At 43.0% G+C, this 17,166-nt stretch overlaps 1 protein-coding gene across 4 annotated transcripts in view; it reads right to left on the bottom strand.

Moving 5' to 3' along the window:
- LOC144735952 (5'-AMP-activated protein kinase subunit gamma-1-like) overlaps positions 1 to 16,373 on the bottom strand; it is a 46,727-nt gene extending 30,354 nt beyond the window's left edge. For 3 of the 4 annotated variants that reach the window (XM_078618668.1, XM_078618588.1, XM_078618761.1), the window contains exons 1-2: positions 16,132 to 16,373; positions 9,290 to 9,376 (exon numbers count right to left, since the gene is read on the bottom strand). In XM_078618668.1, coding sequence (XP_078474794.1) covers positions 9,290 to 9,331 — 42 coding nt within the window. In that variant the 5' untranslated portion in view covers positions 9,332 to 9,376; positions 16,132 to 16,373. The other variant, XM_078618682.1, reaches the window with a different exon arrangement.
- Between the last annotated feature and the right edge of the window lie 793 nt (positions 16,374 to 17,166).

The raw sequence follows: 17,166 nt of genomic DNA, 5'->3' as shown, positions 1-17,166 counted from the left end.
ACAAGATATGTTCAAATCAAAAACGTACTTGCTATATAGGGAGCCTTGTAGAGGTTAGCAAGAGGATTTTACATGTACTTCTCTTTAAAATGGGGAAAGAAATTCCTTCAGGAGTGGTGAACATGTAATCCCATTTTTGCACTTGCAAAAATAAGGGTTTCAGTTTAACAAAATTTGTAAACATTTCAATTGGGACCCAAAAAAACAGCACCGTGCATTACAGTAGTCAATTTAAGATGAGCAAAATAAAACAAAGATTATTTAGAACCGGTTAAGGTATGGAACACAAAACCATGGCTGTCCTCCAAAAAGCTGAATTCACATAAATTATCTATGACAGATTAGAGCTGAAAAAGTCACAATATGGTCCACCACAACACCCATATTTTTATATTTTTCAAAGTGGAAAGCCAAGCTCAGACACAACCTACTTTTTATTTTCAAGCGAGTAATTAGCATCAGAGCAGAAAGTGAAAAGCATCGCACAGCGCCTGTAAATAATAAATACAATTTTAAGTAGCACCCCATACACGATTCTATGCAACTACGGGCAGTGCACCGCACACTGGCCGATCAGTGCAGCTTCTGCCGGGCGCACACAGGAAGGTGCAGATCCATGCACGAGCAGTGTTTTCCACAGCGCTCTAAAGGAAGTTCCATTAGCATTGTTGCAATCAATAAACTGGGCTTGGCCTTCCTTCCTCCGTGCAAGATCGAGGCATCATACATTAGCTCAAAAACGAATCTCACCTCAGTGCTACACACGAGTCGGAACAAAGAATTTGGCCGCAGTAGTATTATAGTGATAAATGCACATCTCATGGGTGTTTCACCTACGTTGAATTAAAATGGCTTGGCCAGGAATACACCAGTGGGAATAAAGGATCCTGTTAACAAGAATGTCATGAAGAGGATGGCCATCGCAACAGCAGCTCAATCCACACTACATTAAGAACCGAACAAGAACATGCCCATACTTACTTCAAGCAAAATCCATTTAAAATAATCTAATAAAACATTACAGTTTTAGGTTAACTGACACAAGAGGGCAGCATACGGGCATTGTGTGTGCAAGGGGACCGATGCCACAAAGGATAGCCTTTTATGAATGGCGTTGACCCCCTGTGAAGTCTTCAAGGTCATGCCTCAATTTGAAGCAATTTGTCAAAAATCAGGTCCCTGCGGGGTGGGCTGGTAGGAACGAATAACCAAAGAATATAAACATAATGTATTATTACACTTGTTTAGCCAGGAAAGCCTCAGAGTGTAAAGGTTTTTGTAGGGTCCTGCCAAGTGTTTGCAGTAGGGGGCGATGTTGCTACACCTAATCGTACGATACGAAGGGAGAGTTTGGGGCCTAGTTATAGGCCTAGCTGTAGGCTTTAGGCTGCGGTGATGCAAAGGAGCTCTTAAAAAAGAATGTTCACAATAACCCACAAAACCAAATGTTTTTGCACTTTAATCATTATGCATTTAACACACAATGGCCAGACAGTATTATACTGTACTTATAAGCAAGTTTAACACCATTCGTTGCCAACACTCGACTAAGAAATTGCAATACTGAAGTGACCACCAGGCAAAAGTATGGGCACAATATTGCCAATGTTCACAATATAGCATCCATACTGGGCATCAAATTGTGCACGATAATCTATTTATTGGAATAAAAAAAACACATTATGGAACCAGAATAAGGCTAACACAGATGACAAAACTGTAAGAAAAATAATACAAGGGAATGGAGAGAGCTAAAAATAAATTTATACTGGTAGGAACTAAGTGAACGAGCCTACAATAGATTATATCGTCCGTCCGTCCGATTAGGTGTAGCAACATCGCTCCCTACTGCAAACACTTGGCAGGACCCTACAAAAACCTTTAGACTCAGTGAGGCTTTCCTGGCTAAACAAGTGTAACATTCCCTTGTAATTGCCTGAGATAGTTTTTTAATTCCCTGAGATAGTTTTTAATTAAAACATTTCAATTAAAAATTATATCGTCCGTCCATCCGTCCGTCCGTCCGATGTCCGATTAGGTGTAGCAACATCGCCCCCTACTGCAAACACTTGGCAGGACCCTACAAAAACCTTTACACTCAGTGAGGCTTTCCTGGCTAAACAAGTGTAATAATACATTATGTTTATATTCTTTGGTTATTCGTTCCTACCAGCCCACCCCGCAGGGACCTGTTGAATTGAATAGCGATTGAATCGTAACAATTCGTCATTTGGGGATGGGAAGGGGGTGCGACGCAGTCGTTAACCTACTGTCAGGCAGGTGAAGAGTGCCATCGAAAAGAAAACCATAGGCAGCTTTCTCCATGATGACAAACAGATCCCTTATATAGGAGGCCACAACAGTCAGCCCCACTGCAAGCCTGACACCAGGCATACCACCACCCAATTGATAATGTGCAGCAAACGATATCCCTTTTCCCAATACCAAAACACTATTTTGGCAACCTTAGGATAACCCCCCGTTGCCATCGTTGTATCAGCGAAGCTGCGAGTTCGTGGTGTTGAAGCTCCGTGGATGTCGTCTGTGATTTAACCACACAGAAAAAACATGCCAGCAGGGGTCAAGCGAAGCTGGGTGGTTGATATGTCCCTCGTATATGGTTTGGAAGGAACACAAATTATTGTTATGCTTGTTTTCCCAGGAAAGCCTCAGAGTTGCAAGACTTTTCAGGAGGGTAATGCAAATGTTGTTTGTAGTGGGGGCGATGTTGCTAGCATTGGGATATTTGGCCAATGCCGGTAACTTTGCACGCTTTTAGTTATGGGAGGAAACTGGAAAGCTAGAGGAAACCGATGAAAAACAAGGGGAGAATATACAAACTCTGCACAGATTGGTGCCAGAGTAGGGAACAGAACCCAGGAATTTCTTGTTGGGAGGGGCACACTGCGTCACCCTGCCATCTGAACCCAACAAGCAAGTATTCACGAGGTTCCTCGCGCATTAAAGAGGGTTCATAACTATATCAAACAGCCTGGGACACGTAGCCTATGCATGTATTATTTAAATTTTTACGATTTTAGTTTGTGTCTTTCTTTAACAAAACAAACATTTTACACGAGGCTGTTAATTCTGACCATATACCCCAACATGTTCAAAACTAACCGAACAAGTTAACATTTTTTTTTTTAAAGGCGAGTCCGCCCCACCCAAAGTATTTGTGTTTCAAAGCCTCACCCTTTGGCCTGCTCTCAAATTTTAGGTTCAGAGAGCATGGCCAGAGAGATGACACCAGGAGAACCGGTTCTTCTCCACAGCCACACTGATCTGACCGAAACCCACTTAGGATTCACAATAGGATATTTTATGAACAAATTCTGTTTAAGTTAGTGGTTTAAAATACTTGTGTTATTAAATGGACATGTTCCGACAACAATCTTGCAGGTGCAAATCGTCTCACTTGCACAAATCAAGACCCAGTGACAGCCACCTGGCACCTTAAGCCACCAGAGCAGAAAGCACACAAATACATTGCCCCACGATGGCACCTTCTCCTCCCACACTTCTCCAAGCCTCATTAGAAGCCCCAGACTCGTGAGCACATGCAACCAAAACGCCCATGAAAATCACATCACCTACATGCGCTATCCTATCAACACACGTTTGCAGAGGAAGGTACAATGAATTGTCTCAAGAAAAAAACATGAGCCAAAGGACACCATGTCTCAGAACTAAATTTAAGCAAAAAAATGGCGTTGACCGAAAAATATCAATAGACTACAGTTGTAGTTTCCTGGTGTGTAATAACCTATAACAGCTGCAAATGTGTTTATGGCTGGAGAGAAAAAAAAGTGGCAAGCATACGACCAATGGGCATTTTCAGGACCATCAGGAGATGATACCAAGAGTTCTGACAAACCAATGTTATCGACAGCTTCATGGAACCACGAGTAGTTTGCCTTTGAGTGTTTTCCCCAAATATGCTGGTGGACTCATGGGTGAACAATTACACATTAGGCAAAAATGTCTAAATAAAACTTGTCACTTGCATTCCATAATAGAGTTTTTTTGGGTTAGATCGTGTAAATATATAAATGTGTCGTTAAAACCCGCCACAGCCATCTAGTAAGGGTTGTCACGTAAACAGAACGTGGCCAATCCGTCACTAGTACAGCAACACCGGTGTGTTGGAGAGCCAAGCCACAACATTTACAAACAGAGTACGATGTTCTGCCAGTAATTACAACGAGCTTCATCAGGCGATAGCCAGATTTGTGGAGAAGTCTAACCGTTTCGTTCCTTATATAGAGGCGTAGATGTGTTGACCACCCTTCTGCGCTCTTGCACCATGTGGGGGGGGGGGGGATTACTGAGGCAACGTACATTATGCAAGCCTTTTGAACTTGTCCTTTCTGTCTATTGTGTTTATTAAAATATCCCTACCAACGGTAATCCCTATTGAAGTACGCTGCCCTTTGTAGGCATACATTTAAATAATGTATTATTTGACGATTCGCTTCCGCGCAGCACTAAGACGGTAGCTATCCGAATTGTTAAAGTTATTTTTATTTCTTTCAATTTCGATAGATTCTATAATTAGTCTTGGCCAGTAGTAGCTACTTTTGCACAGAACTTCAACATTATCAAAATCAATTGAGTGTCCTTGTTGGCAAGCGTGTTCTGCTACTGTTGACAGTTGTATTTTGGAGAATTTAATATTTCTCTGATGTTCTTTTAGTCCCGTGCTGATCATTCGTCCTGTTTTCCCAACATAACATTTATCAACTTGCAGTTAACCCTGTACACACCTTCTGTTGATAGCTTCGGTAATACATATTTTGTACCAGATTTTCAATTCTGTATTTTATGTACCATGCCAAATCTGACTCGGATGATTTGTTTTTCCAAACATCTGGCGAGTTTCAGTTACTCCTGCAATGTACGGTATTTTTTCGTTTTAATTACTTGGGCAGTTTCAATGCTCGTATTATTTTATTTGGTTTTGGCATTCAATGCCCTCTTATGAATGCCATCTTATATTACGCAAAACATGTAGGTTATGGCCGATCGATGCCCATTGCGTATCCCTTTAACCTGCACACTTTAGGCCTCAATATTATCGTTCTGACAGTTTCCCTTTCAGAACTTCCCTCCTATTTGTTTGTTCATCACTCAGTCTTTTAGAAAAGAAAGTGTTGTATAGAGATCATACAGTGCAAACTTGAAGTATCAGTGGTAAATATTTTATTAGTTACTTTTAGCTACAGCTGTCAAATTCTCATAAGCTTATCGAGCACCTGGCTGCTCTTCCATGTGTTCTGTTCTAAACCATAATGTCAATACTGTTCGACAAATGTTCGTAATAAAATACAATTACTTTGATGAGGATCCACACGTTCTTATAGGTGAACACCAAATTTTCTTTGAAACACACAATGTGCCGACCGAGCCATTAAGGGAATTCCATTTCTCTGGGGATGGGCGCCCCCAAACATGTCAAGTGGTGTTGGCCAAAATCCTGCTTAGCTTGTTCGGCATGTCGAGTATACCGGTATAAGAGAAGATAACTTTTGACCAGTTGTGTGGAAGTTAACTCAATTGGTTTCAACTATGCACTTTGATACAGGAATAACCCTGTTCCTGTGCACGAGCTCGCCCACACCGACACTCCACTACTCTAAGCAGGACAACAACTCCCTCAAATCTGTAATGGTGCCCACATCACTGCAAGACAACAGCAGTGCATGTTGACCCGGTGTTATTCACAAACTGACACAGGGACACGACATGCAGCAGAAACCCGACACGGCCCATATCACACCCACTCAGGCCTCTAATGCAGTGCATACCTCCCATGGCCTCACAGCAGCGTGGCAAGGGGTTACGAAGAGCCACCTCACTCCAACCCCACCCAGACTCCCTTTCGTGTGGTGTAAAATGTGTAAAGTTAATTCTTCGTGTGTCAGATTTTGTACCAGTTAAAAGGGTAAAAACCTGTTACTATGTCATACATTAGTAGGGCAAAGTTGACAATATAAACTTAAATTGGGGGGGGGGGGGGGTAAGGGATTTTTTTTTTATCCAACCATAACACAATGAAGAAAGCAATAAAAGCCATACTAAAAACATAATACTGACAGCTGCTTTTCCAATGTAATGTATCATTGCAGTAGTGATAGTGGCAAAGGACACCCTCGTCTAGACAGCAATAGTGCTTCGTGTGCAACTGGACAATAACACGTCTTGAAATACCTTGCAGGATTCTCTTCCAGTAAATTGGACTAAATACCATCTTGAGGATGCTCATGTCCTTTTGAGCCTGCTCTTTATAAAGCCGGCTTGCACAAGCATGCAGAGGTAGTAGATGTACACATGTAGGAGGACGCAACGGCGCTGTGCTTGACGTCCCAACGACCGGCCTCTTAACTTCCTTGCCACACAGCATTGGCAGTTGGCATTGCTAAAGTGGACTTAGTCTCCCATGGATCAATGCTGCCGAAGAGGAGTAACTGATGCGATGTTTGTGAACACCGGCGCTGTGGAGATGATTGGGATCGTACGCGATGCTGGCAACCCCATTCCTGTCCTTGGTGAACACTTGCAAACGCTTGCCTCAATAGTCCATGAGGTCTATGGAATTGAACCAATGTTTTATGTGATGGTAAAACTCAACCGTTTTGTTAAAAAGGTATTAAGTAAAAATACGAGGGTATAATAACCAGCGCAAAGGTTCCCACATTAATTCACTATTATTGGCCATATAAGTCAGTAATGTTATACGATAACAAATTTAAAGTTTATGAACAAGCCCGAATAATATCAGTACAGTAGTCCTCTGTACATTCATAATTATATAATCAGTGATACTACAAGATTTCTTTGGGTGGCCGTGTGATGTGAAAGTGATATTATGAAAGGCTTCCAGTATTAATAATACATCTGGAGGCTTTGATTTATGCTTGTACACCACTGCCAACTTTCCCTTAACTCTCAAGATAAAAAAACAGTGCAATAGTGTATGCCATTGCCTGCCATCACGTTATCTCTGCCAGCAGTCAGAAGCTCATGGGAAGGTATGGGATGGGGGGGGGAACCTGATGGGATGGGACAGGAATTTAAACTTTTAGTTACAGGCATAGAAATTACATGTCATGTCACTCGTGAGTGTATGAACTGAAACAGGAACTCGACGAACCGTGTCCAATGAACCAAACTAATGACGTACAGTTCTTCTTCAATAATGTTCTGATGACATACATATATGTACATATACGTCATCTGAACGGAACTGCAGGAAGGTATGGCACAGTCTCATCGCCACTGCCGTCTGTCAGTGGTCGTCATCGCGTTGCTAGATAGCCTGCCAGCTACCTTAGTTAGCGTGGTCGATCCTAGTTGGCTAGTGTTATATCGAGTGTGTGTAGTCGAGATGGCGTGTTAAGAAAAGGTGCCTCCACAATTGTTGTCTCCCAAGTCCTGCCCGACACATGTACAGCCCTTGGCCAAACTACTGGAAGGAGCACCTCCCCACACCATGGGAGTTATATGACCGTTCACGCCAGCCCGTGCGTGTTGGCGACGCAGCTGGACTACCCTCTGCTGCCCACAAGGCAGCCTACCACTCCATTTTAGGTATTAAAGCAAAGGTAATCAAGAGGCCCCAGTCCTGATTCACAAATGTATTTTCTTTTTTTTTATTAAAATGTGCAGAGATGGGAAATGAACCCAAGTCACTGGGTGTCAATTAATTCTAACCGACTATGATCCACCTTAACAGTTTTTGTAGCCAATATTAGGATTCCTAACAGATTTTAGGTTAGGCCACATAACTTGCCAAATTTATGTTAAGACCCAGGCCTACCCAACATTCAAAAAAGTTAAATTGTCAGGTGTACAAGCATTTAACTTACGAATTATTGTTTCAGCTCACAGCCAAGTTGATGGACAATCTCACATACAAATTAAGTAATTTGTTTATCAATCAGTCCAGGAAGTCAAAATAACAGTCACCTGAGCTGCCTTCTAATGTGTTATTATCTAACAGCAACAACCAATACGATTTAAACTAGATGTTAACCATTAAAAAATAATTATCAAAATGTATTAACATGACATACATTAACATGGCTATATATATTCAATTTCTGACTATATTACACTAAAGGATTATTGATGGCATGTATCTCAGGATCACTTACACTACAGAATATCAATTACAGTGGAGGTAATACATATGGAATGACAGGGTGGCACCTGCCAGCCTGAAAGGGTAATTATGGTTATAGCTGCATTACATAATGCCTTATTATGAAGAGGCATATCTGGGGAAAAGGTTAAGGGTGGAATCAGTCAAGAAGCTCCGGGAACCATCCCGAAGGGTCGAGTAGGTTCTAGAAAGGAGGCGTGGCTAGAGGTGGAGCTTGGCCACGCCAGGCAGATATAAGGAGCACCGAACCAGAGCTTGGGGGCTGTTAGTGTGGGGTCTGGGTCCTGGTTGCGTCGCTGCCATCGTCATCTCTTCGTCTTCGACCACGTGGCTGTTCTTCTGCAAGACCAGCTCGGTCGCCGCCGCTACGCTCGTCAACCAGCCAGCGTAGCGCAGCACAGAGATGGGCTGCGTGTTTGGACAGCCTAGGTTTAGCCGCTTTACGAAGTGTATCGCCCTGTGTGCTCTTAATAAATAAGAAGTCTTCTACTAGAGGTGTGTCAGAAGTCGCTCACAACACATACATCAGATTCACAAGTCAATTGGCAGAGGTTTAAAAAAAATATATTGCTCACCAACATAATGGAACATCACTAAGCAACTATTTAAAAACAAGTGAAATCGTACAGCTTTAACTGTTGCGTTACAGAACTTTAGCAATGTCAGTAGAGGGCAACACAGCAGCTTTATAATTATTTACGTGGCAATGGTGGCCTGATCACCACATAAACAAAATATGCTTCGTCACTCTAGGGAATATTATCAGAAAAGTGCGTTGCGACAACATTGTGTCATTGTGAGATCAGACAATGCACAAGTTATATTATTGTATTCACACACACTCAAGTTGGCCTACGGCTAAGATTAACTGTGGCCCATTGCTAATTTAATTTCATAAAACGTTTCATATAAACAAAATCCAAAAACCTTCCTCTCACTAAAAACAGTAATTATGTTACCCTGTATTGCTTTAAATACTTAGGGCAAGGAACAAATACAAATCCTACTTAGGGAGGCAGGATTTCTGGGGTGTCAAGCCAACCGAGCCCATGTTGAGGTCACATTGGAGGCACGATGCAGCTGCATTGGCGGAGCTGGCATCTGAACTGTTCACCAGGTACGAACCTTCGAGAGCTCCTCCTCCAGAACGTACTCGGACTCGGCCATGGTTAGAGTCGCTCGCTGCCGGCCGCACTCTAACGGTAGCAACACCTGCAGAAGAGAAATCACACCGAACACTTCAGCACGGAGCCACAGTTCAGAGCAAAAAAAAACACATAAAAACCACAATGTCACAAAAACACCTTGGAATCTACCGTAACATGCAATTCAATGTACATTTCAGACTAGTGCGTAGCAATTGCATGTACACCAGTTCACACAGGCTTCAACGCCATGTTGCTAAGTAAAAGGATGGATATAATAGAATCTTTGGGGTAAACTTTACATGTAGCGACTGCATACGTCTTCTACTAAAATATGAGTGTATACAGTACTCTTATTACAATACAGTATACACATTGTTGGGGAAAATGTGATGCACACTCATACAGAGTGTATAGATACATATTTCAAACCATTCCACAAATCCATAACACACCTGAACAAATACTATACCCCCACACACACGTGGGCGTATATATCCACACCACACCGTAACACACACTTAAACCACAAATATCATACTTCACACCGCACAAAAGACAAAGAACCACAATACCGTACATTACACACTAAATACAACATGCAACGGAAGCTGCAAAATGACCAAACAAAGAACAAATACGTACACACATCCTTCAACTGAATGTTGGGGCAAGTGCTGTGAGCACCTATGAAGGCTGGCACGGTACACGAGGGGGTGGGTGGCCAGCACCACGCCCGACTGCATTGGCCTCCCCCAGTGGTGATGTTTACACACCACACAAGGTATGCATTTGAGACCGAAGGGTTCAAATATGTCGCCACTGTTGCTGGTCGTGAGCATGAATCAAACACGTGCCGCTGGGTTCGTAGCGCAGCGCTCAAACCCCTACACTACCGCTCCCAGTTGTGGACACACATGTCCACACGGGCTAGTCTGAAAACATAAAATCACACCTACTGCCAAAAGAGATAATTCCACAAGTCGGCCATGCACATGAGCCTGACCGAGGAACTGCCCCGGGGGAGCCGGGACAGGACAACGTTCCACAACACAGGCCAATTGTATTTGCACATGCTTGGCTCAATGCCAGAATTTTGTGGCACTCAACATCGTGCCATTGCCCTCTACTAACTCTGCCTGCACCCAACCCTCCCCCAGGAAAGGAGGCATCGTCATACAGGAGTAGGCATTCCGTCCAACTAGAAAAGATTACACGAAAAAAGCAAACTATGCAGCCGAATAAACTTTATACGGATCTTTGTATCTGTGATGCGCCGAGGGCCGGCACAAAAAAGTGGGACGCGTGATGTGTCCGTTAAAATAAGCTTGCACACAAGACTACCCCACGGTATAAAAACAGAGGGGGGAGTTGACAGCAACTTCACGAAGTTCTTTAAAAATTCCAAGTGCCAGGACTACCACGAGCTGACTAAGCATCCAATATTAACTTGAGGGAATTCTCAAAATTACCGGTTGAGAAACAGCATCTTAACTTGTTATTGTAAAACAGTATATAAACCTTCTTGCTTCCTTCGGTTAAGTCACGTAGAAGAGAAATAATAAAATTATAAAAATAAATCATAAAATACAATTCTCACGACGTTTCGGCCACAACGCAAGCAGCAGTCCTCAGGCGAAGAACAGGTCTGTCGGAAAATAACAAAGAACCCACATTGCTATGGTGGGGAAAGCTATTCCATCGGACAACCACTAGACTACCCATCAAAATATTGTATTGATCCAGTAGCAATGAAGGGCTATAGCGATCTGAACCAGGATTTGAACTGGAAATAGAGATATCCTCCAATACTTACTGCAACGTTTCTTCCATTGCTATATAAATCATAGTTTGCATTATTTTTGCAAAAAAATCAACATCTAAAATAATTTTTATTTAAAGCTTTCGTGACTGCAGGGATTCATATTCTTATATCTTTCGGTAAAGTCACGTAGAAGGGAAATAATAAAATAATATAAATATAAAACAATAAAAATTCTCACGACGTTTCGACTGCAACACAAGCAATCATCATCAGGTGTGAAATCCACAGCAAGAGAAGAAAATTTTCTTGCTGTGGATTTCACACCTGATGATGATTGCTTGTGTTGCAATCAAAACGTCCTGAGAATTTTTATTGTTTTATATTCATATTCTTTTATTATGTTCCTTCTACGTGACTTTACCAAAAGAACCAAGAATATTTAAAAAGAATGCTTCATACTCCACACGACCACAAGCCCACTTCTGTTGTATGTTGAACTTATTTCACACCATACGTAGCCACCCGTGCGAATCGGAGGCGCAAATGATCCTGCACTGGAAACCAACGTGGCAACGGAGGGCCAAGGAGCGGCAAGATTGTGCTCGGTCCCCTTCATCAGCATGCAATTGTCTGAAAAAGACATTCAATAATCCCAACAACTGTAAATGCTGACAGAGCAGGGCAACAGGGCAGCTGATGTCTGGAAGTGGGTGTTCTTTTATTGTTATTCTACAATTGTCGGATATCACGCGTAGGCTCTGGATAGAGATACCGAATAGATAATTTCCCAATTGCTGTCATTGACACGTTAAATCACAAAGACAATTATGTTTGTCCTATGTAACAGATACACAGCTGATATGACTAGCCAAATATCCAATACAAAAAACTTCATGTCCGGAACCCAAAGTTAAATGAGTGTCATCTAATCCATCAGATACAGATTCCAATTGCAACCTTAAATAAATGGACCCAAATTTTACTTTGCAAATACTTTGTGAACAAAATACGCCTTAACCATGAATATGACGCATTTGCTTTCGCGTTCTCTTGAAGGTATTTAGAAGTACATTTTTATAAAGGTGCACAGGAAAATTATAAGCGACCCAGTTTACTGTTGCTTATTCAAGTGAAAATGCTAACAATAAAATATACAATTCAAAAGGAGTCCTGCGCTATAAAAAAGAACATTTGTTTATGGTACGATGCTTCAGTATGAAGGGCATTTTCTGAAACCAAGTTTGAGAAACTAATCAGCACTCATGGATGTAAATATTTCACAAGCTAATGCAGGAATCTGTAGCAGTTATTTAAACTAGGGCAGGATTATTTTATTGAATAGGATTTTTTTCCTTCGGGATAGCTTCTCCAAAATACAGCAAACAAGTTACATGTTAATTACTTATACCAAGGTGCATGACCACAATCTATAATAAACAAGTGACAGCCAAAAATAGCTTGATTCATGTTTACAAAACGCCACTGTCATCCGAACCACATCGGGGCATTCTATACCTCACGCTTAACACATTCTTGTGGAGGGAGCTGGTAGGAACGCCCTCACAGTCGGCCAAATATGGCCGACTGTGAAGGCGGGCACAAGCCGGTGTGAGTAGGTTAAACGTTGAGTTTTATAAGGGCACCACGGGGTGACCAGCCCCTCCCCACCCAGCCCCTCCCCACCCAGCCCCACCTCTCCCACCCAGCCCCACCCTCACCACCCAGCCCCTCCCCTCTCCACCCCTCCCATTTTTGGATGCACGACGGACGGACACAATAATCCCCTGTGGGCTGGTGGAACCAGGTGGTTCCTACCAGTATAAATGTACTATTTAAGTCAGCTGCGTGAATCGAGGAACTAATCCTGTGCAAACTGGCTCTGTTAAAAGGCAGGTTGCCAAACAAACTTCGTGAATGTTTATTGAGCCACAAAGACGTGAAAATATGCATGCGACTCGTGACCACATTAATCACTCCCGTGATTTGCACAATGGAGACCTATACAGGCCAAATAGCAGTGCAGATGCACCAGGCCTTGTGGCGTGGCCTGAATGGACCAAAAGGTCATTTAACTTTCAGAGCACGTGTGCACATGAATTTAATTCCAATTGCCGCTACAGGACATTTCTGCTCCTTGAGCTATTTTTTATTAGTTGAAATAGAACCGATAAGCAATGCTGTGATTATAATTCAGGGTTTAAATGCAAGATAAAAATGAATTCAGGTTGGTAACAAAGAGATTTATCATGAAAGGTATATACAGTACTAATGTATGGACAAAAGTTTAGTATTATCAAGACCATCAACTTAAAAAGAGTTAGGATGGATGCTACTTTTTCAGAGTTGGTGGTCTAAATGACAAAGCAGCCACATTTCGTTCTTTGGAGCTGGTGGTCTAGAAAAGTGTTTGTGCATGCACTGCACACCTATGTTGTTAAATCTACCCCGTGGGGCACAAACCACGGCAAACACTCATTCTTGCATTTGGGACTCTTCAATGGATAAGAAATGTCTTGTGGTTAACCAAATGCAAGAGTGATTCATTAGATGTAAACCGTCCAATTTATCTACGGCGCAACATCGAGTTCATTACTCGTGGTTAAAATGCGAGATAAGTGAAAAAATCTGTCTCATCCCTCCCACATGTAACAGCTGCTCTCACTTGCTATAGGAATCTGCATGGCCCCATGGAGCACATGGAACAAAAACAAATGCCCATGAAAAAAAACATTTTATGCTTCCAAAAATTTGCATGGCTGCAACAAGTGCGGTCCGATTACACTGGCCACCAATACGATTTCACGTAGAGGCATGATTTGCTGAGTTGTCCTTAAACATGCGCTATATAGGTGAATGGGCTTTACTTGGTAAATACACTTCTGATTCTGGAGAGCAACAAGAGACGTGTACTGTAGGTGCACAAAGGCAAACTTGCATAATGATGTGACCACAATGCTTCTTGGTAAATGCCACGCAAATTACTGTTAACATGCAATCCGATTACAAGGTATTTAATTAACAAAATCTCTCACCGTCACACGATCATTAAAAACGAATCGTTTGACAATGTAGGAAAAATATAAACGTTAATGCCAAATGGCAACGACTCTACACCTCACTTCATGCACATACTATTACCCGCTGAGAATTAACCCAACTCCACTTCATATACGAGGCAAAATAACTACCGTAAGCAGCTTCCTAAATTATGGGACCTCCTTTTCCAGTGTCAAAATATAAGAATAGGTTTTCCCCTTTTTCTGGCAACAAAACAGGTGAAGATGTTAAAACACCAAACTTAAACCTTTTGCAAGGAATCATGTCTGTATCAACCACAATACTCGTGGTCAGAATACAAACAAAACACATACTCCGACAGCATATGCATTGTCTTTGAAACTGATTGGTCCACACCAGAGACAGCTTTCTTTAGAGCCATGTCTCAAACAGTGTTAGACCAGAGGACGCCAAAAGGCGAACAGCACAAAGACAATTGCACTATTAGGAGAATGACAACTCGGGGTGAGCAGCTACATCATGTTGCCAGAAAAAAGGGGAAAACCTAGTCTTATATTTTGGTACTGGCAAAGGAGGTCCCATGATGTAGCTGCTCAACCCGAGCTCTCATTACTCTGATAGTGGCATTGTCTTGGTGCTGTTCGCCTTTTGGCGTCCTCTGGTCTAACACTGTTTGAGACATGGCTCTAAAGAAAGCGGTCTCTGGTGTGGACCAATCAGTTTCAAAGACAATGCATATACTGTCAGAGCATGTTTTTTGTTTGTATTTTGACCACAAGTATCTGTGGTTGATACAGACATGATTACTCATACTCTTAGGTTCATTTCGGTAAAGTCACGTAGGTAAAACATTTAAATTAATAAAAGTTAAATAAAACAAATAAAAAAATTCACGACGTTTCGGAAGCAACACAAGCCTCAGTCTTCATGTGGAACCGTCACAGCCACGACAGCTGTATCAAGTAAATGAGAGATCACAAGAAATACTACCCCGTATAGACATGATTCCTTGCAAAAGGTTTAAGTTTGGTGTTTTAACATCTTCACCTGTTTTGTTGCCAGAAAAAAGGGGAACACCTATTCTTATCGCTTCCTAAACACACACCTTCCACATAAAATATATAAATGCGATGTTTATACATCCTACCGCACGGATGAAATTATGATGATACAATCAGCAATGGTTCAACACAAGCAAACTTTGGACCGGTTTCGACAGTGTGCTTCAGGAGCGGTCACGCTTGCTTGAACAAATGCTGGTGAACAGCCAGACCTTTACGAAAGTCAAGGATCCACTCCGTTATATTATCATGGGTTCTATCTGCATCATTCTACAGTGACAGCTGCATGGGCTCTCTGCATACACGAGCAGCCAAGTGGCCTTTGAAAAAAACTATTTCGGTTCAATGGCCTTTACTCGGGAAACACTTTTTAACGAGCTGGTCAGTGCAGTGCGTACTCACGTCGAATGACTAAAGTTGCCACAACTGTTGCTTGAATTAAAAAGAAAAAGCTCAATGTGCCGGGCCTACCTGTAACGCACACAGATGTTGTGCCACCACCAGCTGGAGCCACGGGCGAGTTTCGCGGTGTAAGTTGAGACAACGTTCAGCTTGGTTGCAAGGCGATGCCAAGTTCAGCTAGAAGGTAACACACGCCGGTGCAAGGCGCAGGGTGCGAGCTTGCCGAGACTGAATGTTGCAGAATTGGACTTTCCCTGCATAGGATCTAGGCCCTCCTAAAGATGCCATGTGGTGGCTCTCGATGTTGTTGGTGCTAGGCCCAGGTTGCTTCGCTCAGGGCTGTTTACTGCCCTCTGCTCTTCCGTGTTCCTCCCCCCAACCCACCTCAACCTTATACCCTCATGCAGTTTTTCGTAAGGGGGTCTTAAGATACGATTTAAATTTAGATGCTATACAATCCATTGTTGTCGAATGTAAAATTAAAGTTGTCAGCGTAAGACTTTGCAAAGTGCAAGGTCTGGGGGGGGGGGGGTGCCACGTGGTGGCAGCGCACATCGTCGGTGTACAATGTGTGACCTGTGCAAGCGAGGCAGGAGGTGGTGGGTGGAGAGGAGGAGGAGGTGGAGGGTCTCGAGCGTTGATCGCCGGTCAAGAGTCCCGTGGCACGTCCACTCCCTGGTGAAGACACCGCCGTGCTGACCGCTCGTCCTCTTCTCTGGTCGGCGATGACCCCTTGGGGAGGGGGGGGGAGGTGCGGCCAGGGAGTTGCGGACACGAAGCGAGGAGACGCTCGGCTGAGTACCCGGAACCACGTGCTCCCCCCCCCCGCCCCCTGCGCCGCTTTAAATACCCCGCCTAGACGCCTGCCGATTGGCTGAGCCGCGTGGGTGGGCCCCTCGTGCGCGTCCCTCCAATGGGAGGGGGAAGCTGAGTTATTTATTTAAAACCTCTATTATGTTATGACAGAGATTGGTGCCACCCACTAACTTCAGTGTGTTTGGCAGAAGGCAACGGGGAAATGAAAAATGTCATGTGCAGTGGACGCCTATGGGCTATTTAACCACATGGATCGTGATGATCGCTGGGGGAGTCGGGACGACCATCTTCCGAAAGGAACCAGGACCCCCCCCCACCCGTATCGGATGGAAGGCAAAGTAAAGGCCCCTTGTTTATAACTTCTGTTTTTCAGTTTTTTCATTTATTTGGTATAGCCCTGTGAGCCATTCGGCACTTGAATCGGGTGCAACCGCAACAAACAAAAAGATGAACAAGAAAACATCTTAAAGTAACTATGTGACTATGCGCAAACAGAAAAATCCAGGGAAACAACTGCAAAGTCTTCCAGAAAAAACCCCACCGTACACCAACGCTGTGCAAAAATCCCAGTGAGATGCAAGTCAAACAACAACAACAACAACCACAAGACAACTTAGATTAAAGCGTACTACAAACCAAATTTTTTTTCGAAATCACCAAAATAAAGCCATAAGCAATGTAACAGTGATCATAGGAACTGACCGAATTTCACAATAAACAACATGTACCACCAAACCCTGTAGCCATAGCTGGCTGCATGAGTCACTCCACAACAGCAGGAGCATCAGTAGGAGT

The sequence above is a fragment of the Lampetra planeri genome, chromosome 1 (assembly GCF_965212315.1).
Source record: "Lampetra planeri chromosome 1, kcLamPlan1.2.h2, whole genome shotgun sequence".
In the NCBI taxonomy this organism is placed as follows: domain Eukaryota; kingdom Metazoa; phylum Chordata; class Hyperoartia; order Petromyzontiformes; family Petromyzontidae; genus Lampetra; species Lampetra planeri.
The sequence above is the reverse complement of the archived record's forward strand: the minus strand, read 5'-3'. Positions and strand labels throughout refer to the sequence as shown.